This window comes from Planococcus citri, chromosome 1, assembly GCF_950023065.1.
Source record: "Planococcus citri chromosome 1, ihPlaCitr1.1, whole genome shotgun sequence".
Taxonomy (NCBI): Eukaryota; Metazoa; Arthropoda; class Insecta; order Hemiptera; family Pseudococcidae; genus Planococcus; species Planococcus citri.
In genome coordinates this window covers 60,311,307-60,337,869 of record NC_088677.1, presented here as the reverse complement: position 1 = coordinate 60,337,869, position 26,563 = coordinate 60,311,307, and the positions used below count along the sequence as shown (strand labels likewise).

Sequence of the window (26,563 nt, the reverse complement as noted above, 5' to 3'; positions counted from 1 at the left end):
TATCGTTGCTTTATTAGGAAAAGGTCGTAACTACATCAAAGTTGATTTCTCAGAAAACGCATTTTAATTTTTAAAGAGCATTCTATCAAGTACACTTTATAGTTTTAGATGAGGTAAGAGAACATTTGGTTATCGCAATCATTTTCCTGCTAATTTTCAAAATAAACATCCTGGTAGCACTGATTTTTCATTTTTTTATTTGAGGAACTCTGAACTGAAAAAAGTAAAATTTAACAAAGGAACTTTCACCTTAAGTCAAGCTTTTTTCATCAAAAGCCCATAAGAAATACACAGGAACGATATCCTTAAGGTGATGAGGTTGATTTTCTGCAATTAATCAGTGAAATTACGTGAAATTATGTGTTTATAATGACTTTTCTTACCAACAAATTACAAAAATCAAAAGAAATAGGTTCAATCTGAGAAACAATATCATTTAGAACCTTTTCATTGTAACGGTTTTGAAAACTTGTATTTAAAACCATTTGTTTTCGGCTATTACGAGAACAAAAAACATCGAAATTCAATTTCAAGTGTTGCATCATGTAGAGGACAAAATTCTCTTTCCAATGATACCACTATCTCATTTTTTATAAAAATTGTAGTTACGACCTTTTCCTAATAAAGCAACGATATATAAATTTTGGACAGATCTTGAGATCTGTCGTGCAAAAAAACATGATAAAATACGTAATTGAAAAATTCTGATTGACCAGAAATTCACCAAATTATTCAGATTATGAGTTCAAAAAACAGCAGTAACTCAACAAAAATCAGTTGATATTTCGATTTTTAGCAATAAAATGCTACTAATTTTTTCAAAAATTGCCAGTAATTCACCAGAAATTACCAGTAACTTTCCAGAATTTACCAGTAATTTACCAAAAATTACTGCAACAAAAACACTAGTGATTTACCAGAAATTATCCGTAATTTACCGGAAAGAAATCACCCGTAATTGACCAGAGTTTATCCGTAATTTACCAAAAATTGTCTGTAATTTACCAGAAATTACCTGTAATTTACCAAAAATTACTTGTAATTTACCAAAAATTACTTGTAATTTACCAAAAATTACCTGTTATTTACCAAAAATTACCTGTAATTTACCAAAAATTACCTGTAATTTACCAAAAATTACCTGTAATTTACCAAAAATTACCTGTAATTTACCAAAAATTACCTGTAATTTACCAAAAATTACCTGTAATTTACCAGATATTACCTGTAGTTTACCAAAAATTACCTGTAATTTACCAGAAATTATCAGCAATTTACCAGATATTACCAGTAATTTACCAGAAATTGCCTGTCATTACAGAAATTACTTGTATTTTCAAGAAATTACCCGTAATTTTGGTACTAAAAATTACCTGTAAACCATAGTTTAGGTGCCAGAAATTTCCTGTAATTTATTAGAAATTACACTGGAAACTTTTGATAAATTTTGATACACTAAATTGTAATTTTTGGTAGATCACTGGTCATTTTTGGTAAATTTCTGGACATTTTTGGTAAATTACTGGACTTGATTTTTCTGGTAATTTTGTGTGAATTGCTAATTTTTTTTTGGTAAATTACCGCTAACCTTGGAAGAATTTCCAGCGTTTTTTGATAAATTTAGCCAATTTACGGTTTACCAATTTTGTTGCTAATAAATGTTAAATGTCTAGTATTTTGAAAAAAATTTCTTGAAAAAAATAAAAACAGAGATTTAAAAAAAAAATCACTAAACATAGCTAAATGCGAAACAAAAATGAACTTTTCTAATCATTCTGCTGTATTTTTCAGGCCGTCCAACACCGGCAAAATTCCGTAGTCCAACATCTAGTCGTTCAAAAGATTCATATAATTTGACATGGACCATTGACAGTTATGCACGTCTTGAAGAAATCAGACTTTTATACCGGAAATTAACGGTGAGTAAACTCAGGCTCCCTATTTTACTTTTTTTGAAAATATTGTAAGCTGTTTTCATTCTAAATACTTATTAAACCCATATTTGATTTTTTGCAGATGAATGAAACACATCAAATACCATTAGGACAATGGCACGATGTAATAATTAGTCCACCTCCACACAGAGAAGCCATCCACGAGCATCAAATGAGTCATGTAATCAGGGGCTTGGAGCCCGCTTCGGTATATGAAGTTATAATTCAAGCCAAAAATAAATTTGGTTGGAATGAAGTCTCAGATTTGTACCAGTTTCGTACTCACAGCATCAACGACTATGGTAAGAAAATGCCCCTTTTTGTGATGTATCCCTCTGTTGATGACAAAAAATTATGTTTTAATTTAAAAATTTTTTTTTGTAATGCAGAAGTCAGTGAACCAGATATGAGAGATTTGGAATTAACGGCAAATTCGTCTGGAGAAACGCCCCTATTGGCCTTCCATCTACTTATCTCGACTGTCTTTATTATTTTTAAGCATTTTTGTGTGGATTTCATCCATTAAACGGTGAGTTTGCAATTTGATCATACATATACATCTAGGTACAAGTTTTAATAAATTCAGATGCATTTTTTTTTTTTTTTTTTTTTTTAATACAAAATTGTTCTAATTAAGTATATTCATGTTTTTATGCTTGATTTCAGACTCGTATCCCGAAAGGAAAAATAACTTTTGGCAAAATGCGAAAAAAAATCGTACTAGTCATTTAAAAGAAAAAAAAATTAAAAATTTTGCGAAAATTACTCGCAAAAGTAAATTATTCCTACGTAGTTGGTAACGGCGTCGTTCTTTTTAATTTTACGCGTGTGTTATTTACTTATTACCTAGATATAATTTTTATAAATCACACCATTATTGTTTAAAGTAAAAATTTTATTTACGTGTATATTTGTTTAAAATTAAAATCGATAGTTTTATTCATTTTTTTTCTCTTCTAATCTAAGACGAGTTAATTTTTATGTGCCTACCTCTACTTTTTTATTCTGTGTCCCCCTGCCACTCTTTATTATCTTACCACTTGTGGTGAATATTTTGTCAAAAAATTCTTTTATAAGCTTTATTTTTTAATGTTTTAGTTCCTGTTTGTATTATTTTTTTTTCTTTCTTTAATATGTATAAAGAAAATGAGAATATTATGGTGCATTTCTCTACGCTACATTTTATGTGCTGTACATATATTATACTTAATTTCTTAATTGATTTATGTGTTGATTTTGATTTTTTTTTTTGAATTGAAGGTTATGTAATTGACGAGATCGTGATTGCCATGATGTAATTTGAGATAAGGTCTGGGTCACACCATGCCAAGTAGATTGGTCGATTGTGATTATTATTACGATTTTGTCAACATGAAACTGATCGCGTTAAGCAATACGTCAAATTTTAGTTACTAAATGTAAATTTTCTTGTGTAAAATACCGCGTAATTCTCAGTTGTATTTTGTAATATTTGTGAATATAATTATATTTCTGTTTTATTATTTGATTGTTGTTTGTAAGATTACTCATTTGGTTAGATGATGTTTTGATTTATTTGAATGGTTTTGGAGGGATTCATTTGATATTTCCTTATACGCATTGTAATCTACATATCTACTTTAACTTATTCACGAAAACTTCACAAATAGGTAACTCAAAAAACGAATACAAACATGTTTATACAAATTTGGTACATCATAATTCGCCTTCAAAATAAAGGTACCATAAGAAATTTTGAATACAGATAGGTAGGTACCTAGGAATTATCTGCGTATGAATAATCTTCTGAACATCATAAACACCTTTAAATAACTTACGATTTGAAAAATCATTCAAGATCAAAATATGTATGACGATTATTCATTGTATCCTACATTGCCTTTAAAATTTCCGATATGCAAAATTTGATGTGCAAGATGTATACGCATTAAAAATCAATGTATTTCCTTAGAAAACTGAGTAAATTATTCCAATTTCCTCCTAGTCGATTTTTTTTTTTTATTACAAAGAAGAAAATCAAACTAAACATTTAATTCCATTTTTTCTTTGATTTTTTGATAAACTCGACTGCTCACTAAAAAAAAATTCACATCGTAACAAAAGTAGAGTGAGATTGGGGTCAGATAATACAGAGTTTTCAATTTAAAAAAATCTCATTTCGAAATTTTGAAATTCAAAAAAAAAATCATGAGTAAGTACCTAGTATAAGTAGGTACCTAAAGTAATGCCCAAAAATTCAAATTTATGAATTTTTCATAAAATGTATAGGTAGTGTTTCAAAATTAAAATTGTCCTTGTTGGAAAATGTCGATGCTGTATCAAACTCACTGAAATATATGTAAAGTAAGTTTTTGCGGTTAAACTTTTAAATTCCAAAAATCAGAAATCCTCACCTCATGACATACTTAGGTACTTACTACATTGACTCTTTTCATTTCAGTTTTTGTCTTGTAGTTTTTTTTTGTTTTTTGTTTTGGCGGGTGTTTGTAGCAATTCTTTCTTTTCCAAGTGTCCAAGATGTCAAAAAAATAGGATTAGGTACATCAATGCTGTTTTATTGGGCCATTGAATTTTTCTTTGTGGCTCCTCTGCACTTCTTCAGAGCATTAAAGGTTCAAGTAAAATTCACTGGACAGTGGACATATTTTTAATTCATTTTCAAATTCGATCGCTCTTTTTTTGATGGTGCTTTAAAAATACGAGGGGTGACATTGGTACCTAAGTGAATAATTTTCAAAAATTGGACAAAACAGTGATGGGAAATCAATATCAAGTAAGCTATGATATTTAAACTCAAAATTGACCAAAACAATTCTTTTCAGAATTCAAATTTTAATGACGTTTTCTGATCAGTTCAAGGTCACGGAATACAAAAATGACCTAATAAAATAATTTTTTAAGCTCAGTTTCAAGAAATTGCAATTGCCTACATATTTGACTAAAGATCATTGTTTTCCACGAAGGCGCTGTGAGAGCCGAAAATACCAATTTTTTGATTCCTAGCTCGAATTTATCCTTGAGAAATTCTTGAATAATCGAAGAAAATAGGTATTGTTCCCAGTTCATCAATAAATATTTTTTTCGCATGCTCTGTCTAGTCCTTGAAAAAAAAAGGACGAACTTACCTACTCGTTGCTATAGTTAAAATGAAAGTTTCAATTTGACAGTGTGTTCAATTCTTTGTCCTACCTAATTACTTTCCATTTTAGATGAATTTCAGACTATTAAAAGTTAATGAACTCTTTTCCAAGAGTTGGTCGTCGCAACTCGCAACTAAGCCGACTGTTTTTCAAGAAGAGTTTGTTCAACCTTTACGTCTAGTGGGAATGAAAAAGGAGTAGGTATGCACGCGAAAATTTGAGCTCAATTGATAAATTGAAGGATACTCATAATAAATCAAAAATATACTTATTTATATGAGGAAACATGAAAAACAAGTAGGTACCTAATCAACATACATTGTATATGTACCTACTTACTATTAATTTATTTTAGATAGGTATTTCGCATAAAAATTGTTTTGGGAGTAATACGGATTAAAACTGTCATGGGAATTCATTCACAATGTAGGTAGATCAGCTTTTTGAAGAATATTCCAATTACTTGGGCACTTTGATGTTAACATTTTAATTTAATGGATGAAATGTTTTTATTAAATTAAATTTATGGTAGTATAGACAGGTGTCATAAATTATAGCGTTTTTCGAAGAAAAGCGAGTTGAATTAGATAACCGGATTAGATACCTATCTGTCTGATTAGTTATCATTTTTTAGAAGTGTCTACATTCTACAATATACAGCTCGCTATAATTATACACTGTGTAAAAACGATACCTATCGCGTAAAGTACCTATCTAGTGCCTACTTAAAAATAGCAAGGATTAGTATAATTTTTGAAATAATTGTCAACACACTGTTTAAATATTCAGTGTGATTTTTTCCTCGCGTTTTAAGACCCACACTATCACAAAATACAATCAAACAACTTCATTTAGTAAATTACGAGTAAGTAGAGTGAATAATTTTTGAATTATTAATCATTAACACTTATCTAAACATGCAATTAACAATTTTGTAAAAAAAAAAGTTCTAAAAATAGCCTACTGTATGAAAAAAGAATGAAAAAAATAATAATGACTGAATTTCTCCATTAGGTAGGTATTCACAGGTACATACCGCATACCTAGTCTAGAGTAAGAGTTCTAAAACACGTGTAGTGACATGAAGTACCTAACTATTGATGCAACTGGTATACAATACAGGTTTTTCTTTTTGGTGATTATTTAGCTCCTTCCAACTATGTACTATGGAGCAACTTAACATATTAGTGAATTGCATACCTTACATTCACTGTCAGTGTGCTTAAAAATAATCGCATCAAAACGTGTGTCGTGCGTGAATTGTGTATAAGTAACGTAATTATTTCTAAATTATAAGAATCCCTGAAAAAATTGAAACAAAAAAATTAGTGGTCTTGATAGACTGAAATATTTGTGTTGTTTGCTTTAAAGTGTAAATTTTCTTGCAAAAATGATTTTTTACACCACTTTAAAATATTTGCAGTAAGTGTGAAAATCAGATCACCTTTCTGAGGTAAATACGAATAAATGGTAGAAGTATGTATTTTCTGTGACACTCATTTCAATTCTATATTTCTCCTCTAAAATCCTTATTGCAATTTTTTGAAGAAGATGAATCGGCATTCTATACTCATTACTTAATCCTTTAGCTTAGCTCAAGAGTGGCCCAAAATCTGCCCACGCCATCTTTTTTTGATTCATGTTTCTTCAATCTTATCTATTGCCAACTGCCTTAAATTTCAGATGATCGAGTAACTACACCTATGCTAAATTCAGAAAGTACCTCTACCAACCCACCTACCTGCTTCTGCTTTGCAAATTTTATGAAACTTCCAGTTACCCCTCGTACATCTTGAGGAGCCAAAAATGGAGGAAAAAATGAAGCCAAATTGCTCCGCAGCAGAATTGACCTATTTTGCTTTCAGCAATCAACAGATATGTGGCTACTCGAACATTTTCTTTTGCTTGACTGGAACCGTGTTCAATTCACTGGTCGTTGTGGTATACACCAGGAAAAATATGATATCACCAATGAATACGATATTCACGCATGTAGCAATAGTAGATGTATTGGTGTTGGTTTCGTGGCTTCCGCATACGTGGCATCATTTAATTCGATCCAATTTATACTCGATTAAAGAACACAGGACGAAATTTTGGGAAACTGTTTCTCATACTTCTTTGCACATAACAGCGGTATTTATGTACGCATCGATGTCATTTTCCCTCGTTATGGCTTTATGGCGTTATATAGCCATTTTACATCCTCTGAAAGAACGTCGTTGGTGCAGTATGAAGAGTACAAAAATCGCAATATTTCTATGCTACATGATGGGTTTTCTAATTATACTTCCTTCTTATTTATGGTCCGATGTTTTACCGCTGTACAAGATACTCAATCGTGATGGATTTCTCGCATCCAGTTGTCACACGGGTAATCGCACAATGATTTATGGATCGGTGATCAAACTTCCAGGTGTATGGTACCAAGCGCATTTATTGTTTTATGGGGTGATTGCCAAGATAGCACCTTCTGTTGTTCTCAGCATAATCATTTGCAGGTAAGAAATATGTACCTACTTTTCTAGTATTGTATTTACAATAGCCTGGACGCATTTAATATAATGCTCACTTATTGCTCAGTTCTCACTGATATTTTGGGAAATAAAAAAATAGATAGGAACTTACGTGAATTGATTGCAGGTGAATTCGTTTTTTCAGAATAATCATTGCTTTACACAAGGCGAAAAAATGCCACCGAAAGATGACAGAAACTTCGACTACATGTCCCAGTAGACCTAATAATAATTCACATCATACCGAGAGAGAACGTCAAACGAATCGAATAACCACAATTTTATTGATATTATTGGGATTATTCATTATTGGAGAACTTCCTCATGGGCTAGGCTGCTTATTATCGGTGGTATTGGGTAAAGAATTTTACGCCAAATATTACTATCCTTCCATGCAGATATTCAATAGCATCCGAATGTTTTGCACGAGTATTCATTTTCTTGTTTATTACACTTTGAGTAAACAATTTAGGGACACTTTTAAAGCACTTCTTAGCGGGAAACCTTTCCCAATTTATCGGACAAGTACATCTGGGACGAGCAATACTGTCTTAACTGGCAGTCAATTGAATAAATAAGCAGGGATTTGTGCTACGGATTATCAATCATGGTTCTATGCCTGGTGAGTGGTGATGAATGATAACCTACCTATACATATAATAGGCATATCAAACTCGTATGCACAACCTTGGATTTGGAAACTTTAACATTACGCACTTTGTCAATTAAATGAACGCTTGAGTTTAGACCTACCTACCTTTACTTATAATTATTATTGAAGTCAATTTTACTTTCTGGTTCACCACTTCGACATAGGCTATTAAACTTCCAAGAAGTCCACGCGATGTATCCTTTCAAGTCTTGATCATTTCCTCCAACTTGGCATTGGATGAAAATATACTGAAATGGTAGATAAAAGATTTCAAATTTATTATAGGGATAGGTCCCTACTATGTAGTATAGTCTGCGGTGAAGGAATATAAAAACAAGCTTGTTTAACGTCTTCCTGTAAATTTTTTCAGGTAGGTATAGCATGGATTATATGGACTTGGACTGTGCTGGTGGTTATGCAGATTGAAATTGTGGAAAAGAGGGATGTCCTAGAGTACCTATCTAATCACCTATTTATATGTAACTCGGTGTACCTATATAGGGATAACGGCCCCCTTTTTTATATTTCTTGGAATTTCTTTTATTTCTTAACAAGGTACCTAAGTAAGTAGGTAGTTGTAGGTTTGTAAAAACTTCAATTTGATTAGGTTTTTTCGAAATAAATTATTTATTACAAAAAAATAAGTTTGATATTTTTTTTACCCCCGTTTTCTAATTTTTCTACCCCTTTGCCAATTTTTACCTTCTTCCTATTTTTTGCGATGTTATGAATGGTAACAACATAATTCAAAGTTTTCTCAAGCATTAGCATTGGTGTATTCATTGCTTGAAAAAGATTGAAAAATTAAATTGAGAGTTTATAAATGTGACCTGGTCTGATGAAAGGGACCACAAGTCGGAATTTTGTTTTTACAGGGAAGCCAAAAATAGGAAAATAAGTCGACATTTTGAAAAATCGTTTTTTCGCGGATTTCGGTTGTTTGACATAATATGAACTATCATGTGACAAAGCCACGTAATTTGGCCGAAAAGTGTGTTAAAAACGCATTTGAAGTTAGCATATTATGACGAGGACTCGAAAAAGGGGCCATAAGTCGCTTCTGTCGCTTTCTGTATTTCTATGTTTTCAACGAGTGGCTATCATCCAAGTTTGATATTCTTTAAAACAAATTTTTGGTCAGTTTTCCTGTTTTCCTCTTTAAATGCGTTTTTCTCAAAAACTTGTTTTTCAATCCAGCGATTTAAAAAAATGAAAAAAGATAGAAATATATGATATAGGAGGCTGGGATTGGTCTCATTGGGCTCCTTATGTTGTCTAGTTTTCAAAATGGTCAAAAAATCGAAAATTGAAAATCCGACTTGTGACCCCTAGTCTCAGACCAGGTCACAGATTATCTGCTCGAATTTTCATCAAAAAAATTCAATAGACGCGTTTTCAGGCTTCAAAATTCCAGCACCACCAAATGAACACGTTTTTCCAAAAAATACTAGTACCAATTTTCTGGAAACGTTTTCCTGACGAAATTGGTCAAAATTTGTCGTTAAAGTTCTTGCTCTGATCTGTATTTAAGCGGAATCAAATCATTTATTCAATTTTTTGGACGATTGTTAATATTAAATGTACACAATTAATCTGTAGCAATAAGTAGTGTTTTTTGGACCCCATTACTTACAACAGTTCAAGGCGGTACATTCAAATACTTCCTCAAAAATAAATAATATTTATTATCACACCTTTGAACAGTTGTCAGCGACCTAATAAGGGGGGGGGGGAGTGAAAAAAAATAGAGAACGAAAATTGAATATAGAAAACTGAGATCGAGTAGTTCTTTATTTTTTTACCCCCATTTAAAATTTTTACCAAACAATTCTGATGAAAAATAACTAACATATCTATCGGCCATGAGTGTGTTGTGTAGAATTCGATGATGTGCCCAAAACTCATTTTGATAGAATTTGGCGTGTCCAGACCAGTCCTTAAAACCAAAACACACTTTTGAAATTTTTTAAAAGGATACCTATCGATTGAAATTCGTAATCACATTTTTCAAAGTTTCCTGAACCATGAACATTGATTGGAAAATGAAACTTTTCAAGGCCATCGTATTCCAGAAGAAGCATAAAACATAGGTATTATTAATGCCTTTATGGTTTTCAAATCAATTTATGACTTTGCGGTGGCTTATTTTTCAAAAAATTCTGGGGAGGGGGTACAAAACTGGGTCGGTACCCCTACTTATTGAGTTTTTTTTTTTTATTGTCGATGCTTCATTTTTGAAATAAGCGCTAAATATGTGCTTAATTTAATTACGTAATTTAATTTTTTAGCATGGTACCTCTACCTAATAAAATTAAAATGTGATTTTTTCTTGATTTTTTAAAACTAATATCTACTATGTACCTACAACTAAAGAATGCGACCATGAATTGATGAATTGAATCAATGTAATCTCTAAAAGGATACCTGAGGAGTGAGGATATTATTTTTTGAGTAGAAGAGGAAGCCAGACTTTACCACTTATAATCAACACATTTTGTATCATATACATTTTTTTTAAAAAAAGTTTGAATAATGTGAAAAAAAATCAAACTGAATCTTTTCATCAGATAAGTAGGTAGTTACCAGATTAGGTTAGGTAATAGGTACCTACTCATTATAGGTAGTTGATGAAAATTCTAAGAATTTCAAAATAGATGTGGCAGAGGTGAAGTGGTATCGTAGATGCAAACAACTCGTATAAGATACCGGTTTTCATCAATTATTACCTTCATCTATTTGTAGCATATAGGTAAAGATATTAGTGAATTTCATTCAGTGCACTTGAAAAAGTAATCAAGCCAAAACGCGTGTTGTGTTAATAGTTCTGTAAAACGTAGGTAATTAAAATCAGGTTCAAGTTATCTATTTAAATGATGATGTGCTCAAGTTTTTAAAAGATTATTTATACATCCATAGTCATTTTTTAAAATTGTCGTGTACAGTCCATCTTGGTAGATAATTATTTCACCTCTATATTTACCTTACCTATTTTTGAAACCTCTGAAAAAAAAGAAACAAAAAATCAGTGATCTCGATGTACTGAAATACCTAGCTTTGGAATTAAAATTTGTCGAAAATGATTTTTCTTTGCACAATTTTAAAACACTGCAGTTGACAACCAAGAAAAGTGGTGCATAGTTCTTATCTTTTTGATAAGAGGAAGTACGAGTAAAAACAATATACTTCAGACCTCACATCACTGGAGAAAAAAATCTGAAAGGTATGTAACACTGCAGCAGCCAATATAAATACCTATGTATTTTATTTAATGTACTTTTAGTTGGCCAACTTATTTTATGTGCTGTCTTCTACAACGAAATTCAAAAATTAGGAAACTTTAAGATCTTGATGAAAGCTTTAGAAAAACTGGAAATAACAAAATTTGGTTTGGAGAAAACTAATAGGTACCTATAGGTATCTGGTTCAAAACTTTTTCTTCATTCATTTATTACCTAAAACTGATTTTTATCATTTTTATTGAAAAAAAATGCACTTCAAAAAAAGTAAATAAACATATGGAAAATCGCCATTTTTGAAAAATTTGTCAAAAACAAAAACAAAACAAAATTAATTCAAGCAATTGAGATTTTGGGGTTTTAGCTTATGCTCATTCTAAAAACCACACGTCTGTTCAAATTGCAGATGGTCATCTTATATATTAAAGGGTTCGCCCTGGCCAATTAAGTAAAAATCTACATGCCATGTCATATTTTCAGATGTAATCCTGTTCCTGCCAACTGACGAAACTGACGAATATTAAAAGGAGAAAAAAATGAATCAAGGAATGAAACCAAATTGCTCCGCTATTGAATTATATTATTTCGATTTCAGCGATCAACAGATATGCGGTTATTCGAATATTTTCTTCTGCGTGATTGGAACCTTCTTCAACGTATTAGTTATACTGGTGTATACCCAAAAACATATGATTTCACCGATGAATACAATGTTCACCCATGTAGCAATAGTAGATACATTGGGTATGATATCGTGGCTTCCGCATACATGGCATCATCTAATTAGATCGAATTTATATTCGGTTAAAGAACACAGGACGAAACTTTGGGAAACGATTTCTCGAGATTATTTACACGTGACAAGTGTATTTATCTTCACATCGATGATGCTGGCCCTCGCGATGGCTTTATGGCGTTATATAGCCATTTTACATCCTTTGAAGGAACGTAGTTGGTGCAATATGAAGAGTACAAGAATTGCAATCTTCGTATGCTACCTGGTGGGATTCTTGATTACACTTCCTTCTTATTTGACTACCGGTGTTGTGGGAGTTTACAAAGTACTCGATAATGATGGATTTATGGCGACCAGTTGTAATGGTGGTAATCGCACCTTAGTCTATGGAAATACGATTACGCTACGTGGTTTTTGGTATCAAGTTGATTTCTTGTTTTATGGCCTGATTGTGAAGACAGCGCCTTCTGTTTTTCTCACCTTTATGATTTACAGGTAAGAAAAATCTTCATTCAAAATAAGTACATATAGGTAGGTACCTATATATAACTATGTTCTTGCATTGAGGGAGGGGGTCATTTTCTCTGTTTTTCTTCAGAATACTAGATCGACATTATTTTCGTTAAAAGAAAAGAGGCCCAGATGGAAGACCTTTAATTGAAAAATCTAATGATTCAGGATCTTATTTTCAAACAACTGACTAATTGAAAATACTTCAATAAACCAATTCAAAATTCAAAGGTTTTTCAAAAGTCATCTTTGCAGTTATTGAAAATTCAAAGCTTAGAGAGGCAGGTATCCCAACTGACAGACGAATTTTTTGGACTGGGCACAGCTCAATCGAAAGAGAATGCACAAATATACCTACCCCAGTCAAAATTTCAGGTGCTAAAATGCATTTTTCAATTGTTGGTAATTTTCGAAAATCAAAGCCAAAAATATGAAAAAAAATCAAAATTCGTCAAATTGACGAGGAAATCTGAAATTTGGTAAGATAAGTAACTCTATTTTTGATCCCTCAAATTGATTGAAAATGGGTTGGAACCATTTTGAGCAATTCTGGAGCCTCCAGCCAATTTTTGAAAGTTGCAATTCCACAAAGCCGTTCTGGAGGCTCCAGTCATATTTCAAAATTTTCAAAAAGTGCTAGGTAGGTATAAAAACTTTGTTAATTTTAGCCTCCAATGTTGACCTATTGGAACCAATTTTGTGGAAATTTCAACTTCAAAAATAAAATCTTCTGGAGGCTCCCGAACTACTTGAAACGGTTTGAAACCATTTCCAATCAATTTAGAGGGTCAAAAATAGGATACTGATAAACTTTTAACTTTTATAAGTAAATGTATAACGTGCAGATTTTTGATTTGTTCTCATTTTTGGCCCTTTGATTTTCAAAAATTCACCTAATTGAAAAATTCACTTTATTGCTCTCTTTCGATTCAGCTTTGTTCAATTCAAAAATTTCACTGTCAATTGAGATACCTTTCGTGTACCTATATTGTGTGAAAGAGCAGCTATTCAGCTAAGTATCTAACAGAAATTTTTTCAACTTGAACAGAAAAAAATTGAGAAATTGGGTTATTCAAAAATACACAACGTTAGGTTGAAGTTCATGGCATTCAATTTTTTTTTCCAATTGATGAACAATTTTTGAATTTTAAACACCTATTTTCCACGAAAAAATCAAAATTTCGAATAAAATCTTATTTTTTTATTGTTTGAAAAAATATTCAAAATTTTCAATGTGGCAACCTGATAGATTTTGTATTTGGAAAAATTTGATTCAAAAAAATCAAGATTTTTTGAAAAAGAAAAGTTACCAAAATTTAATTATTTTTAAAAATTTTTTTTTAGGTTTTATGACAATTTTTCGATATTTTCGAACTATTCTTTGGGGCAAAAAATCCCTATGTATAGGTACCTACACATTACTTATCTATTTTAATTCAATCAATTAAGTGGATGTGCGTTATAGTACATACCTATTGTAACCTAAATTTATTTTTTCAGAATAATCGCTGCGTTGCACAGAGCGAAAAAATGCCACCGAGATATGACTGAAAGTTCGACCAGAAGTTCCAGCGGACTCAATCCACAGCAGAGTGAAAGAGAACGTCAAACAAATAGAATAACAACAATTTTACTGATACTATTAACATTATTTATCATCGGAGAACTTCCTCATGGGATAGGTTGCTCACTCGTGGTGATCTTGGGTAACAAATTCCTAGTCAAATATTATTATCCTTCAGCCCAAGTATTCAACAGCATCAGAATATTTTGCACGAGTATTCATTTTCTAGTTTATTATTCGCTAAGCGAACAATTCAGGATTACTTTGAAGACGCTTTTTAAACGAAAAATATCTCCAGATTATCGGACGAGTTTATCTGGGATGTCGAGTAATACTGTCTTGACCAGCAGTTAGTTCAATAAAAATGTACCTACGAGTACCTACCTAAAAATCTTAAAATGAATTTTTTTCTTGAAAGTTTTAATCTTTCAGGGTTTAGAATGCTCTTTTTGAGCATTTAGATACCTATATGAAGTTCCTCGGCTGTCTTTTCAAGGATAATTTTTGATTTTATAAGTATGGAAGCATTTTATCAACGTTAAAATCACCTAATACCTACCTATCTACTAAATTTTGAATTTAGAGAATGTCTTTAAAAAAAATTAAAGTTTTGTTTAAAATCCAACATGTGTTCTCTTTTCTACACTAAATTTTTTTACGAATTAGACCAAAAAAATTCTTCATGTTTTGCATTTATAATATTCATACCTCCAACTGCGAATACCTTCCAGTATAGGTATGTACCTACCTATAATACTGGGAACTCCGAATAATGTTGAACTGTTGAAGAAGAGCTGTCGTCAGTTGCTGCGGATTTAAAAAACGCACATAAAATTATCATAATCTAAATACAAGATGTACAGATTCACGATTTAGGTAGTTCCTGTTTGTATATCTATCATTATCAAGCAGTTACCTACCTATGTAAAACACACACACACACATCGCTCAGCCACATCAGTCGAAAACTTCAGATTTAATAAATTTACAAATTTCACTGGTACAAAAAGTACAAAAAATATGATTAAATTTATTTAGAACTTCTGTAAAATGATAGGCAACAAAAATATAAACTTGGAATCCGTACCTAACATAGCTTATTTTCTTGATATCTATAACCCTGAAAAATCTAGGGAGAGCGATTCACACTTTCCTCTCAGAAAATAAATAGGTACTTCTATCTGAGTAAGTAGATAGGATACCTACCTGCAATTATTACTCTTTCCATGTGGAATTATGAAAATCAAATTTCACCGTTGACAAATTTACCCAGCAAATCCAATAAGAACAAAGGATGTTTTACAGGAACCATATGCCCAGCATTACGAATTAAAGCTACCTTCAAGTTACCAAAAGTCTTATAATACCCAGCTAAATGACCATTAACATACCACATGTTTCTTTTCGCTTCAGCATATTCATCAGCTCCACTCCAATGCAATTGATTGATGAAATTCGAGGTCAAATAATGTGCCACAATAATATCCAACTGACCGTTGAAGAACATTATGGGATATATTTCCAATAATTCTTCAATCCGTGACTTCATACTTTGAGTTATATCATCTTCCAGGCGAAGAAAAACTTCCACAGAAACAAATTCGTACTCTATTTCTGCAGCGTGGATAGTTTTTCTAAATTCATCGGTGTTTATAAATTTGAAATGAGAACCATTTGTGTCGGATTTCTCTTGAATGTAATCATACAGCGTTGTAAAATTAGTATATTGACTGATGTAATGTCGAACTTTAGCGATAGAGTGGAGCGATTCCTCCCATTGAGCATTTCGAATCAATATTCTCGCATCTTCTTCGTACTTCTGCATAATCAACTTCTGTCTGCGGTCTATTAAACCGAGTCTATGGAGATGTTCGGCGTATTCCAGCATGTTCTCTGGATCACTCCATCCGTTTCCGATAAAAATACCTTTCAAGTTGATGGGAAACGGCGTTTTTGGATTTCTTTTATATATTTCGTAGCCTAAAGCTGGGAGATATTTGCCAGCATACGATTCTCCCGATATGAAGAATTTATTTTTGCGAAGTTCGGGAAACATTTTGAAAAACTGAGTTAAAGCGTCGAATAAATGTTGACCAACTTCGAGTTGAGTTGTAACGTAATAACCATCGGTGAAACTGAATCCGGTGCCAATTGGATTGTCGATATACAATACGTTGTAATAATCGGTCCACGGATACTTGTTTTTCACTAATTTGCCTTGTTTAACTCGAAAAGGACCATTTTCAGTGAAAAGACCAAAAAGGGAGCCTACGCCTGGACCTCCTTGCAACCAAAGTATGACAGGACGCGATAACCATTCTGAGCTTGGCTGTTTAAAAAACCAGAAAAATAAATTCGAATTCGTTGTTTCGTTTACCGTCAAATATCCAGAGTGGCTGTAGATGTTAGGAAGCAGAGGAGTAACGTAGGATTTTTCTCTGGCTAAGGCGATCTGTCCTTTACGTATTAATGGGGTTAGGATTAACGGATCACAGCATTTTTTCGATGGTTCTGGTTCCGATGAAGAATTATCTACGAAAGTGATCAATACAATTATCACAAATAACTGGTACATTTCACTAATGAATTCGCGACGATTAACTCAAAACATAAATCACTAATTACGACCTGGCTGGTTGAAAAACCATGGCCACTGCATTTGATTACAGTAATTCAGCGCACGAGTAATACAAGCAGTGAAGATAAAAATCGTAAATTTTAAATATTTATCATTCAACTTCAGAGATACGGAATAAAACTTGCATTACTGTTTACATACTGCCATTTTCAATCACACACGAGGTAAGTAAATTGAACCCACTTCTACTTAGGTATTTCAAAGATTTTGTAATTTTAAATATCCTTGAGTAGAAAAAAAAAAATAAATGTGTCACAATTCAGATGATTCCGCCTAAATTTCAAAGAATGAAAGTTTAATTCTAAAAGCCTAGTTGAATTTGTTTCACAACTTCAAATGAAAAGCAGGCTGTTCAGTCTGATACGTTAAAATGAAAACTAAACGAAGAATTCTTATTGAAACAAAATTTAAATTTATTAAAAATTGGAACGGGTCAATTTGAAAAAAAAAACTAGTTACAATAAATAGCAACGAAGTTCGCATAGAACGAAATTTCAGATAAAACTCGAATCTTCTTCGTTCGTTGTTCATTCCGGAACGATCTAGTTTCTTCTTCGTTTTCTGAAATTGCCTTTTTGTTTGGGCATCCTTTTATTCATTCTTTTAGATTCCCATTTCAATTGTTTTTCACCTGAAATTATTTTTAAACACAATCAGTGAAATTGAACGAACAGGATTTACGATTATTTTACAGAAAAATACACACTAGCATTATCTCGATTGAATATATCGTGCGATCCTCCAGATTTAGCTTTTCCAGCTTCTTCTAACATTTCGGAAAATTGTTCAGCAGGAACAGCCATACTGCCAAAATCTCTGGTGATCTGGAATTTGTAAAAAAAAAAAAAAATGAAACATGAAAATTTTCACTTTTCAGAACATGAAAAATGAAGGATAGTGTTGATCAAATGGAAATTCTTACTCTCTTTTTCAACGCAGAAGCGAGATCCAACTCGTTATCATCGTCATCGGCATCTTCATCCAAGCCAAGATCAATATCTTCATCGTCATCATCTTCGACATCATTCTCATCTTTTTCGAAATCCGATATCGATCCTTGTTCGGATTCTTCGTATTCTTCATTGTAATGTTCTGGTTCTTTATCGCTATCTTCATCTTCTTCGCTGGAAAAGTCGTCGTTTTCTTTTTCATCACTATCTAATTCAAGTTCGTCTTCGCTCGAACTGCTTTCTTCGGCTTTTTTAGCGCGTTGGTCTTTGAGATACCTGAATAAACGATATTAAAATCAATGAATTACATTTCAAAAAAAAATTAATCAACGCAGTAGTCGTTTAGAATTACTTGTATAAGAAAAGTTCATCAACTGGTATTGCAGATTCGGTTTGATTTAGGTATTCGTCACTTTTAACTGATAGAGCTTTCATTCCAGTTGGATTGTAATGTTTGCGCTGTGATCCGACTGCTCTGAAGAGTTCCTCTTTTTCTTCACCTCGATCGAATTTAGACTTCTTCGGATTCTTGTAAGAGAATCGTTCCAAAAAGTGTACTAGTGTGAAATCTTTCAGGGGATCGCCAGTATAATTGATTCTTTCTCCTAGAACACGAAAATATTTAATTAATCATTTTTGTATGGGTATTTTTACAGGTGAAGCTGGTCAAATTTTCCGATATCCCACCTTTTATAACTTTTTTGGCGAATAATGACACGGTGGGGTGGAAATGTTGAGATAAAGCGTATAATTCTACGAATACTGCTTTCTCTCCACCAGCATAGGCTGGATTCCGGTGAAGTGGATCGTAAGCTACGGGATCTTGGTATTTTTTCTCCACTACAGGAGTTTCGATTTTTGGTGCTGAAATGGTACGATGATACCATGAAGAAGGAACTGATGGTTGAGCTGGAGATTTAGGAGTAGGATTTGCTGCTTCTTCGGCCAATTCTTCCTACAAAAACAGAATTGGTTCGGTGAATTTGGTAATTTTGAACGGAGTTCGAAAATATATTGAAATTCACCTCGGTTTTAACATCGTCGTATCTTTCGTCCTCATCATCGTCATCGAATCTTTTCAGGTTCGATAAAATATCATCTTCTTGGGATTCCTCTTTCAATTCTAATTCTTCTTGTTCGTTAAGAAACTTGAAATTACCTCGGACGTCTTCAATATTTTTTACAAGCTGGGATACGATGACTAAAATACCACATATTAAAGGTACCGGAAAATACAAACAAACCTAAAGCATAATGGAAAAAAATTAGTTACAGATTTCTAATGAACTTAATAGTTTACATAAAAATAAAGACGTACTTGAAGAATTCTTTTTACAAAAGATTTTCGACGATTATTATTGGTGTCTTTACGGATAGCTTTCATCATCAAGTTTAACCAAATGGCCTGGTGAGACGTCTGAATGAGCTCTTTATCGAAAAGCTTCTTGTACAGAGCATTATAAAATCTATAATTTTCACAATACATATTAAATTATGCAAAACTGATCCCAGTTGTTTAAAATTAAAGTAATCGTTTCAAATGACAAACCTATCGGTATTAGATATTTGCAGGAGTAAAGCTAGGGCTTGTAATCCGATTTTGAATGGAGCTAAGTGAACTACTTTATACATCGTGTCAACATGTTCATCAGGAATAATTGGCTCGTTTGATTTACCTCGAGAAGCATAAGGGTATGCTCGATTTACTCCTACTAGTAAGGCTCCCATTAGCCTTGAATCGATATCACCCTAAGAATCATATAATTCGTTACTCAGGTACGGTTAGTGAGCAGAATCAGTTTACTATTAGTAATTCTAACTTACTGTTTTCACACAAGCTTTGAAAAACGAAAAATACAATATAATCAATCGTCTACTGAGTTCCTTATCTGTTCCTGATAATTTGAATTGCGACAGGAAACATACACCATAGTATTGGGCTCGTTTTGAAATATGAGGTCTGTAATTAGAATCAATTTACGTCAAAATTTCCAACGAACAAGAATTATTAACTAACTAAAGATTAACTCTACGTACCTGAACAACATTCTTTCAACTTCATCTAAAATATCTGGTTTCTTCTTAGGATAATTGGAAATAACTTTTTCCAATCCGTACACCACTCGACTGGCAACTTTGTGAACGGGATCGCCAAATTTATTGATCAAATTTGATATTAACACCTACGAGAAGAATAAATTTCACTTTAATACTATGCAAAGAACAATCACGAAACATATGCAATAAAACGTACGTTTTCTTGTTCTCTGTTACATTGTAATAATTTCAACATAGCACCGACAGCTTTTTCTCGATTAGCTTGCACAGAATCATGCGTAGCATCGTTCAATAACTTGATATATTGTTCGTACAAGGTCTTCAGTTTATCTTCGTACAACCAATTACATAATTTCTCACGTCTAGTGGCATTATCAGGGCAAATTTCAGCTAAATGGGCTAAAGGTTGTTTGGAAAATTTACGAAGTTTCTTCGAAGGATGCAGGAGTTCGCTAACGAATAATTCTGTAAGGGTTTCTGAGCAAAAAAAATAACCAAAATTAGATTCAAATGTGTGACTGAAAACACTGTTATGAAATGGGATTGGTTAAGTTACCTAACACGACATTGAACTGATGTTTTTTCGAAACTTTCGCCATGTTGACAAGCGATGATAAAGATGACAGATTGAAGACCGGTGATTCTTGCACCATCAGGGCAAGAGCTGCTACTTTGTCGGAAGACGTACCACTTTTCGCCATCGTTATCATCCATTTCGTCTCCGATTTTTTACTTTCTAGTAAAACTGTCGATAAAACAAATAGTACACGTGATTATCCATTTTACAGTCATAATGAAAAGTAATAATTGATCGCAACTTACATGATTTGTACTTTTGGGTTTCTTCTTCCAGCACAAGTTCAGCTTCTTGTCGTAAGCTTTCTACCACATCAGGGTCACAGGGCACTTTTGGGAGCTTTAAATGCTCCAAAAGCGTGTTTTTCATGACTATAAATTATTGTTAATATATTTATTAACATAAAAATTCATAAAATCTGCCACAAATTACGAACAGCGTGTTGAAAATGAAAAGCATGCTGATAAAAAAATGTTTTTGATCTGAGCAGTGCTGCCATTTGTTTGTGCTTGAAATTGCCCGTACAGTGAATTTTTCTAAAATGTCGATTTTGTTTTATTTTATAAAATAAAATAAAATTAGAAAATTATTCTGAAAATAAAAATTCTGCATATTCTATTATTACAAAAAATGAATAAAATTCATACATTTTGAATTTTGAAGCGAAAAATCGAAAAAATGAAAGATTCCTAAAATTTTAGAATCAATTATCAGGTTTGCCATTGAACAGTTTCGGGTAAATTCGGTATTTTTCGAGTGATGATAAGAATTGAAAACAAAACGAAAGTGCACAAGATTGCCGACTGTACGGAAAATTTTTCGTGAAAAGCTATACAAGTGCGTCGACCGTATATAATGGACGAATAATTCAAATCGCAGGAAATGACGGCCACATTTTGGATGCAGAATCCTGGAAACGTTCTGCACATGCGCCAAACATGATGCTTGCGGTGCTGGTGGAGAGAGAGACGGTTCCCTGGTTCAGCCCATGTTCAACCAGTAAACCGTCTCTCTCTCCACCAGCACCGTAAGCGTCATGTTTGGCGCATGAGCAGAACGTTTCCAGGATTCTGCATCCAAAATCTAGCCGTCACATTTTGTCATTTTTTCACCGTTGAATTATTCGTCCATTATATACGGTCGACGTACAAGTGCCACTTTTTCGATGATTTCAAATTTTTTTTTTTTTTTTTTTTGAAAATGATAAATTTGTATACGGAATGCGTGGGGAAATGCCGCCGAGCGGTACGCGCGGGGATATGCCGCCGAGCGGTACGCGCGGGGATATGCCGCCGAGCGGTACGCGCGGGGATATGCCCGCGCGTACCGCTCGTCGGCATATCCCCGCGCGTACAGATCGACAGTATCTTCAAGTTCATTCAATTGAAATTTTGTAAAAAATTGAAAAAAAAATTAAATCATTTTTAATAATTATTAGTTTGCATAAAAATTCATTATTCATAATCATAATTCAAAAGCAAAAAAAAATAATTAAATTCAATTTTCTGTAAAAATTTAACTCGTAAAAATAAAAATCGCGAAAAAAAATTTTGAAAAAATTTGTGACCTAGGTGGGAGTCGAACCCAGACTCCCGGCACGGCGATCCATTCACTACGCCATACAGCTACCGAGCTAGCTTGCCGGATTGCGTTTTTCAATGATTTACATGTTGCAGAACCGTGTCGAAAACTACCCCCCCATGCGCGCGTATGTATACGCGCACGTACACACGTACGCGAGTTTTCCGTACAGTCGGCATTCCGAAATGCACGGCGTATTTTGACATCGCACGCAGGATGTGACACTCGACCAATCAGATGCGTCGTTCAGAGGACCGATTCGCCTTATCTACTTTCTGTAGTTCTGTTGCTTTGCTGGACTTCGAAAAATCTTAGTATCAACACAGAATATTAAATACGACGAACGGCGATGCCGAATTAAATAATTAAATTATTAATTATGTATTTATTATTCACGTCTATTTATTCTCATTTAACTCACATTTCCTTCATGTTGTCATTGAACATTCATTCATCAAGTTCGAGAACTAAGTACAATATAAAAATAATGTGAAAACATCTTTGCTCTTTGCGTTTGCAACAATCAACCCATTCAAATCGAAATCACGTTTGTTCTATAATCAGTTGATCACACATCGCTAACAATGTAATAATTCATTAAACATTTATTATTTTATATTTTGCTCGTAAAATGGCTGTATTATTTCGCGTTTGCATATGAATAGAAATAGAATATCTGAATTTGGAACCATTTTACGAGCAAAATGTAATTAATATTGTGTAAATCAATGATTGCTGGTTAACAATTGAAAAATCAGATGAGAATACATAATTATTATGGTATGCATTATGCATTATGTAGCACTGGAACAGAGTTCATCGGCGATATTTAATAAGCAAAAAGCAAAGCAACAAAACAAAACATGGAATTATTTACTTCCTCAATCCTCAATGTCTAATAATATACAATAAACCACTTCTGCATAGTTCAGAATTGAAAATGATTAATTATTCCATGTACATATTTATTTTTTTTTTAATGATTGACTGGTGTCGTAACTCGTAAGTCGTAATCGCAATCATCATTTCGTCAATGGAAAAAATTTTTCAAGTCCAGAAAACTGATGATAATAAATACGAGCGAAAAAGAATCGGAATTTCCACTCTAAATGAACGGAGTGTCACATCCTGCGTGCGATGTCAAAATACGCAAATGCACGTGCAAATTTTTTATCATATTTTTCTTGTAATTTTGCAATAATCGGGATTATTTTCTGAGCAAACCCGTATACAGTTTCAATTAAATTACAGTGATGGTGTTCAGTTAGTTCCGAACTCGTTTCTTCATAATTCTAGACATCATTTTCCAACAGTATTGCGGACGATGTGATAGAAATGTCTTTGGATCTCATCATCAACAATAACACAGATATATTTTCAATTCAGAAAGCAAAAACCGGATATAATTTTATTAAGAATGCATTTAAATACGCAAGTATACCTGTAGCTAAAGATGTACGATCTATTTGTACAATTATACCTAAAGGAGATATACCTCAAAAATGTTGTATTTTAGACAACCATGTCATACAGTATAAGACACTCGCAAACTTATGGCAGGCGATTTCTTCCAAGATAACGAATTCTAGCATAAACAGCGATGATATTCGAATATATGATTCAATCGTAGAGGCAAAAAATGTCGACGTTTCTGTGATATTTAAAGATAGTACTACTGTTCTAAAATATAAATCTAGTGCAGATTTATGTTCATCTGTAAATTCAATTTTGTCATTTTATACTGTTGTCAATTCGTGTCTTGTATTCGTACAGAATATTGGAATTCATACTGAAATTATTTATATTTTAATCCACGATACCGGTAGTAGAAAAGGTGTCTCAAAAATAATTCCTTCTACGAACATAACTATAAAACAAATCATAAGTATTGATAAATTTAAGCAAATGTGTATCGATCCTAATTCGTTTACTGTCGCTGGCTTGTCATCTCAATTGAATTTTTTAACTTCATTATATTCTGCACAACTTGACAGAAAACTTCGACCAAATATCGATACTGATGCCAAAATCATACAAAAAGTAGGTTGTAATATTATTGAAAATATTTGTAACATGACGTACAAGTACTAAAAAATTATTTTAATTTCAGGTATTAATAATAGGACCTTCAGGATGTGGCAAAACGTCTCTAGTCAAGTACTTCGCCGCCCTGAAAAAATGTGGATTAGTTATCGTCGAAGGTTCCAGCATAGTTTCTGCAGAACCTGGAAAATCTGAACATATTTTGAAATCTTTATTCAACGAAGCAATCAATAGATCTCAAGAAGAAAACAATGGTAGTAATATTTTCTCTCGAAGTTGTTACGTTTCTATAATCAGGATATTTATATAAGATACTGATACTCGATTACAGATGTTTGTATCGTTTTATTGGATCAAATTGAAAACATTTGCGGTGTAAAGAAATCCTCAGCGTCGCATTTGAAAAGAATTTCTCATCAATTGTACGATTTATTAGAAGAAATCAGTTGTAATTCGGGTGTTTTGGTAATTGCTACTACGAATAATGTCCATGCATTGGATCCTGCGTCAAGACGAGCAGGTCGTTTGGAAATCGAGGTATTAAAATTACATATTTTTCGTTTGCTACGTGAATTTTTGAGTTTATTTTAATGTTCGATGTGTTTTAGATTTATATTGGAACGCCTACTGAAAAAGAAAGACTGGAAATTTTACAATTACTTTGTAAGAAATCAAAGATACGACCTTCAGTTTGTCAGAAAATTGCTCTGTGGACGCCCGGTTATGTTGGAGCTGATTTAGCTATGTTGGTTCGAGAAGTGCACAGAACGTACATCAAGAATAAAGATTTATATAAGTGGGTTGGTGAAGTTATATCTCGATAGGAAACTATTTCCAGACAAATAAGAATTGTATACTTGCAGGAAGGAAGCCGAATTACTCGAATTATTTCAAAGTTGTATCGCTAAACATCGTCCAGCTTCTCTTCGTTCGGGATTAGGAATTGTACGATCTGCAGATATCAAACTTACCGATTTAGGTGGACTGTTCAATGTTAAAATTAACCTTCAGTCGTTTGTCGAATGGCCTTTGCAGCATAGAAAGTCATTCAATCGATTAGGAATACCGGTGCCAAAAGGTGATTTGTAAAATAACTGAATTGAATTAGATTTGTGTGGCAAAATTGATAACTTATTTGTGTTCAAATTAGGAATTTTACTCTATGGACCACCTGGTTGTGCTAAGACTAGTTTAACATGTGCAATTGCGAATGCTACGAATACCAATTTTTTATCCGTGTCTGCTGCTGAATTATACTCACCTTATGTTGGCGAAGCTGAAAGAAATGTCATGGAGTTATTTCATAAAGCTCGAATCAATAGTCCTTGTATTGTTTTCATCGATGAAATTGGTTCGTTGTAGCAGCATTTAATTGATTTTATGGGTATTTTTTTTTTTTTTTTTACCTAATACGAAAATAATTTTTAAACAGATGCTTTGGTTGGGAACCGAAACGTTTCTTCGAAAAATGTCCAGGAGAAAATTCTTTCAACATTTTTAATCGAGATGGATGGAGTTGGTAGTAAACTGAATTCGTTTTCTGTTCACAAAATGACTGATGCCAGATCTGAAAAGGTATGTGGTTTCATATTATATGTATTGATGATATAAACGTAAGTATTTTTATTTATGAGGGTATTTCTTCTTTCTCTAGCCGGAGCACGAAGGAAGTAAAAATACGGTAATTGTCATAGCTGCTACAAATAGACCAGATAAGCTGGATTCTGCTATACTCAGGCCGGGTCGTTTTGATAAATTATTGTACGTTGGTGCCCCAGATGTGAACGAAAGATTAGATATTTTGCAAACCATCACCCGACAATGGAAGTAAGAATTATTTCCGAGTTCGATTTTTGTATGATCGTTCTTTCGATACTTAATTTTTTTTCTATTTCATAGGATGCCTTTAGCACCATGCGTCGAATTGCTGGAAATAGCTAAAAATACTGAGAATTTCAGTGGAGCTGACTTGGCAAATTTAATTCGTGAAGTAAGGTCACACTTTTCTCTCTTCATGCTCGAATACATAGGTATGTAAAAAATGATAATTATCTATTATACATTTTTTATAGGCTGGTTTAGCTGCTCTGTTTCAAGAAGGTATGGCTACAAATAATGTGAAGCAAGAGCATATGATTGCGTCATTACATTGCATCCAACCAAGTCTAAAAAACGAAGGATTAAAATATCAAGATATGATGAATCAAATGATAGGCTTATGAACTTTTCAAAGTAAAGAGGTATACCGTCTGTTACCTTAGAAGTCAATTACAATTTTCAAAACGATGTTTCCGCGTATTTTAAATAGATCAATATTAATATCAGGGCTCAAATTTTCTTTCTCCAAAAATCCCTAATTATGCGCTCAAAAACTCCCTTAAAAATGCCACAAGACGTGAGAATATCTCCTAAGAAAGACCAAAAATGC

General features: G+C 32.9%; 5 protein-coding genes across 7 annotated transcripts in view; 3 read left to right on the top strand and 2 right to left on the bottom strand.

Moving 5' to 3' along the window:
• The window catches only part of LOC135833147 (neural cell adhesion molecule 1-like), a 330,320-nt gene extending 326,884 nt beyond the window's left edge, over window positions 1–3,436 (top strand). For both annotated transcript variants that reach the window (XM_065346804.1, XM_065346803.1), the window contains exons 8-11: window positions 1,792–1,919; window positions 2,017–2,236; window positions 2,324–2,463; window positions 2,601–3,436. In XM_065346804.1, the coding sequence (XP_065202876.1) occupies window positions 1,792–1,919; window positions 2,017–2,236; window positions 2,324–2,460 (485 nt within the window). In that variant the 3' untranslated portion in view covers window positions 2,461–2,463; window positions 2,601–3,436. The remainder of the gene's footprint in view (window positions 1–1,791; window positions 1,920–2,016; window positions 2,237–2,323; window positions 2,464–2,600) is intronic.
• Window positions 3,437–6,280: 2,844 nt separating this feature from the next.
• Window positions 6,281–14,913, top strand: LOC135833146 (sex peptide receptor-related protein 2-like). 2 transcript variants are annotated; one of them, XR_010556412.1, is made up of 6 exons: window positions 6,281–6,527; window positions 6,758–7,575; window positions 7,736–8,498; window positions 8,613–11,462; window positions 11,959–12,709; window positions 14,225–14,913. XR_010556412.1 is itself a non-coding variant. In XM_065346802.1 (3 exons), the coding sequence occupies exons 2-3, from the start codon at window positions 12,015–12,017 to the stop codon at window positions 14,640–14,642; spliced, it is 1,113 nt and encodes a 370-aa protein (XP_065202874.1). In that variant the 5' UTR covers window positions 10,786–11,462; window positions 11,959–12,014; the 3' UTR covers window positions 14,643–14,913. The 2 variants fall into 2 exon arrangements, 1 of the variants encoding a protein (XP_065202874.1); XM_065346802.1 differs by lacking the exons at window positions 6,281–6,527; window positions 6,758–7,575; window positions 7,736–8,498 and having other exon boundaries at window positions 10,786–11,462.
• A 385-nt stretch (window positions 14,914–15,298) lies between these two features.
• On the bottom strand, window positions 15,299–17,042 carry LOC135833144 (venom serine carboxypeptidase-like). The gene has a single exon (XM_065346801.1). The coding sequence runs from the start codon at window positions 16,861–16,863 to the stop codon at window positions 15,532–15,534; it is 1,332 nt and encodes a 443-aa protein (XP_065202873.1). The 5' UTR covers window positions 16,864–17,042; the 3' UTR covers window positions 15,299–15,531.
• Window positions 17,043–17,315: 273 nt separating this feature from the next.
• Window positions 17,316–20,972, bottom strand: Noc1 (Nucleolar complex protein 1). Its single transcript, XM_065346800.1, has 13 exons — window positions 20,757–20,972; window positions 20,491–20,679; window positions 20,131–20,411; window positions 19,914–20,059; window positions 19,701–19,836; window positions 19,426–19,625; window positions 19,195–19,342; window positions 18,902–19,120; window positions 18,564–18,831; window positions 18,229–18,481; window positions 17,849–18,152; window positions 17,633–17,750; window positions 17,316–17,557 (listed from the first exon to the last, which is right to left on the bottom strand). Exons 1-13 carry the CDS (start codon window positions 20,878–20,880, stop codon window positions 17,469–17,471), a joined length of 2,475 nt encoding a protein of 824 aa, XP_065202872.1. The 5' UTR covers window positions 20,881–20,972; the 3' UTR covers window positions 17,316–17,468.
• Window positions 20,973–23,253: 2,281 nt separating this feature from the next.
• Window positions 23,254–26,421, top strand: LOC135833140 (ATPase family gene 2 protein homolog B-like). The gene is made up of 10 exons (XM_065346792.1): window positions 23,254–24,132; window positions 24,203–24,389; window positions 24,467–24,672; window positions 24,744–24,931; window positions 24,999–25,213; window positions 25,286–25,486; window positions 25,568–25,710; window positions 25,790–25,962; window positions 26,035–26,125; window positions 26,208–26,421. The coding sequence occupies exons 1-10, from the start codon at window positions 23,428–23,430 to the stop codon at window positions 26,355–26,357; spliced, it is 2,259 nt and encodes a 752-aa protein (XP_065202864.1). The 5' UTR covers window positions 23,254–23,427; the 3' UTR covers window positions 26,358–26,421.
• Window positions 26,422–26,563: the final 142 nt, after the last annotated feature.

Bases quoted from the DNA above. Each gene is read 5' to 3' on its own strand.
- LOC135833144 (XM_065346801.1), bottom strand. From the start codon at position 16,863: ATGTACCAGTTATTTGTGATAATTGTATTGATCACTTTCGTAGATAAT.
- LOC135833140 (XM_065346792.1), top strand. From the start codon at position 23,428: ATGTCTTTGGATCTCATCATCAACAATAACACAGATATATTTTCAATT. The intron at 24,673-24,743 runs GTATTAAAATTA...GATGTGTTTTAG, and splicing joins CAGGTCGTTTGGAAATCGAG to ATTTATATTGGAACGCCTAC. The intron at 25,487-25,567 runs GTTCGTTGTAGC...ATTTTTAAACAG, and splicing joins TGTTTTCATCGATGAAATTG to ATGCTTTGGTTGGGAACCGA.
- LOC135833146 (XM_065346802.1), top strand. From the start codon at position 12,015: ATGAATCAAGGAATGAAACCAAATTGCTCCGCTATTGAATTATATTAT. The intron at 12,710-14,224 runs GTAAGAAAAATC...TTATTTTTTCAG, and splicing joins CTCACCTTTATGATTTACAG to AATAATCGCTGCGTTGCACA.
- Noc1 (XM_065346800.1), bottom strand. From the start codon at position 20,880: ATGAAAAACACGCTTTTGGAGCATTTAAAGCTCCCAAAAGTGCCCTGT. The intron at 20,060-20,130 runs GTACGTTTTATT...TTCTTCTCGTAG, and splicing joins GTAACAGAGAACAAGAAAAC to GTGTTAATATCAAATTTGAT. The intron at 19,837-19,913 runs GTACGTAGAGTT...TTCTAATTACAG, and splicing joins GTTGAAAGAATGTTGTTCAG to ACCTCATATTTCAAAACGAG.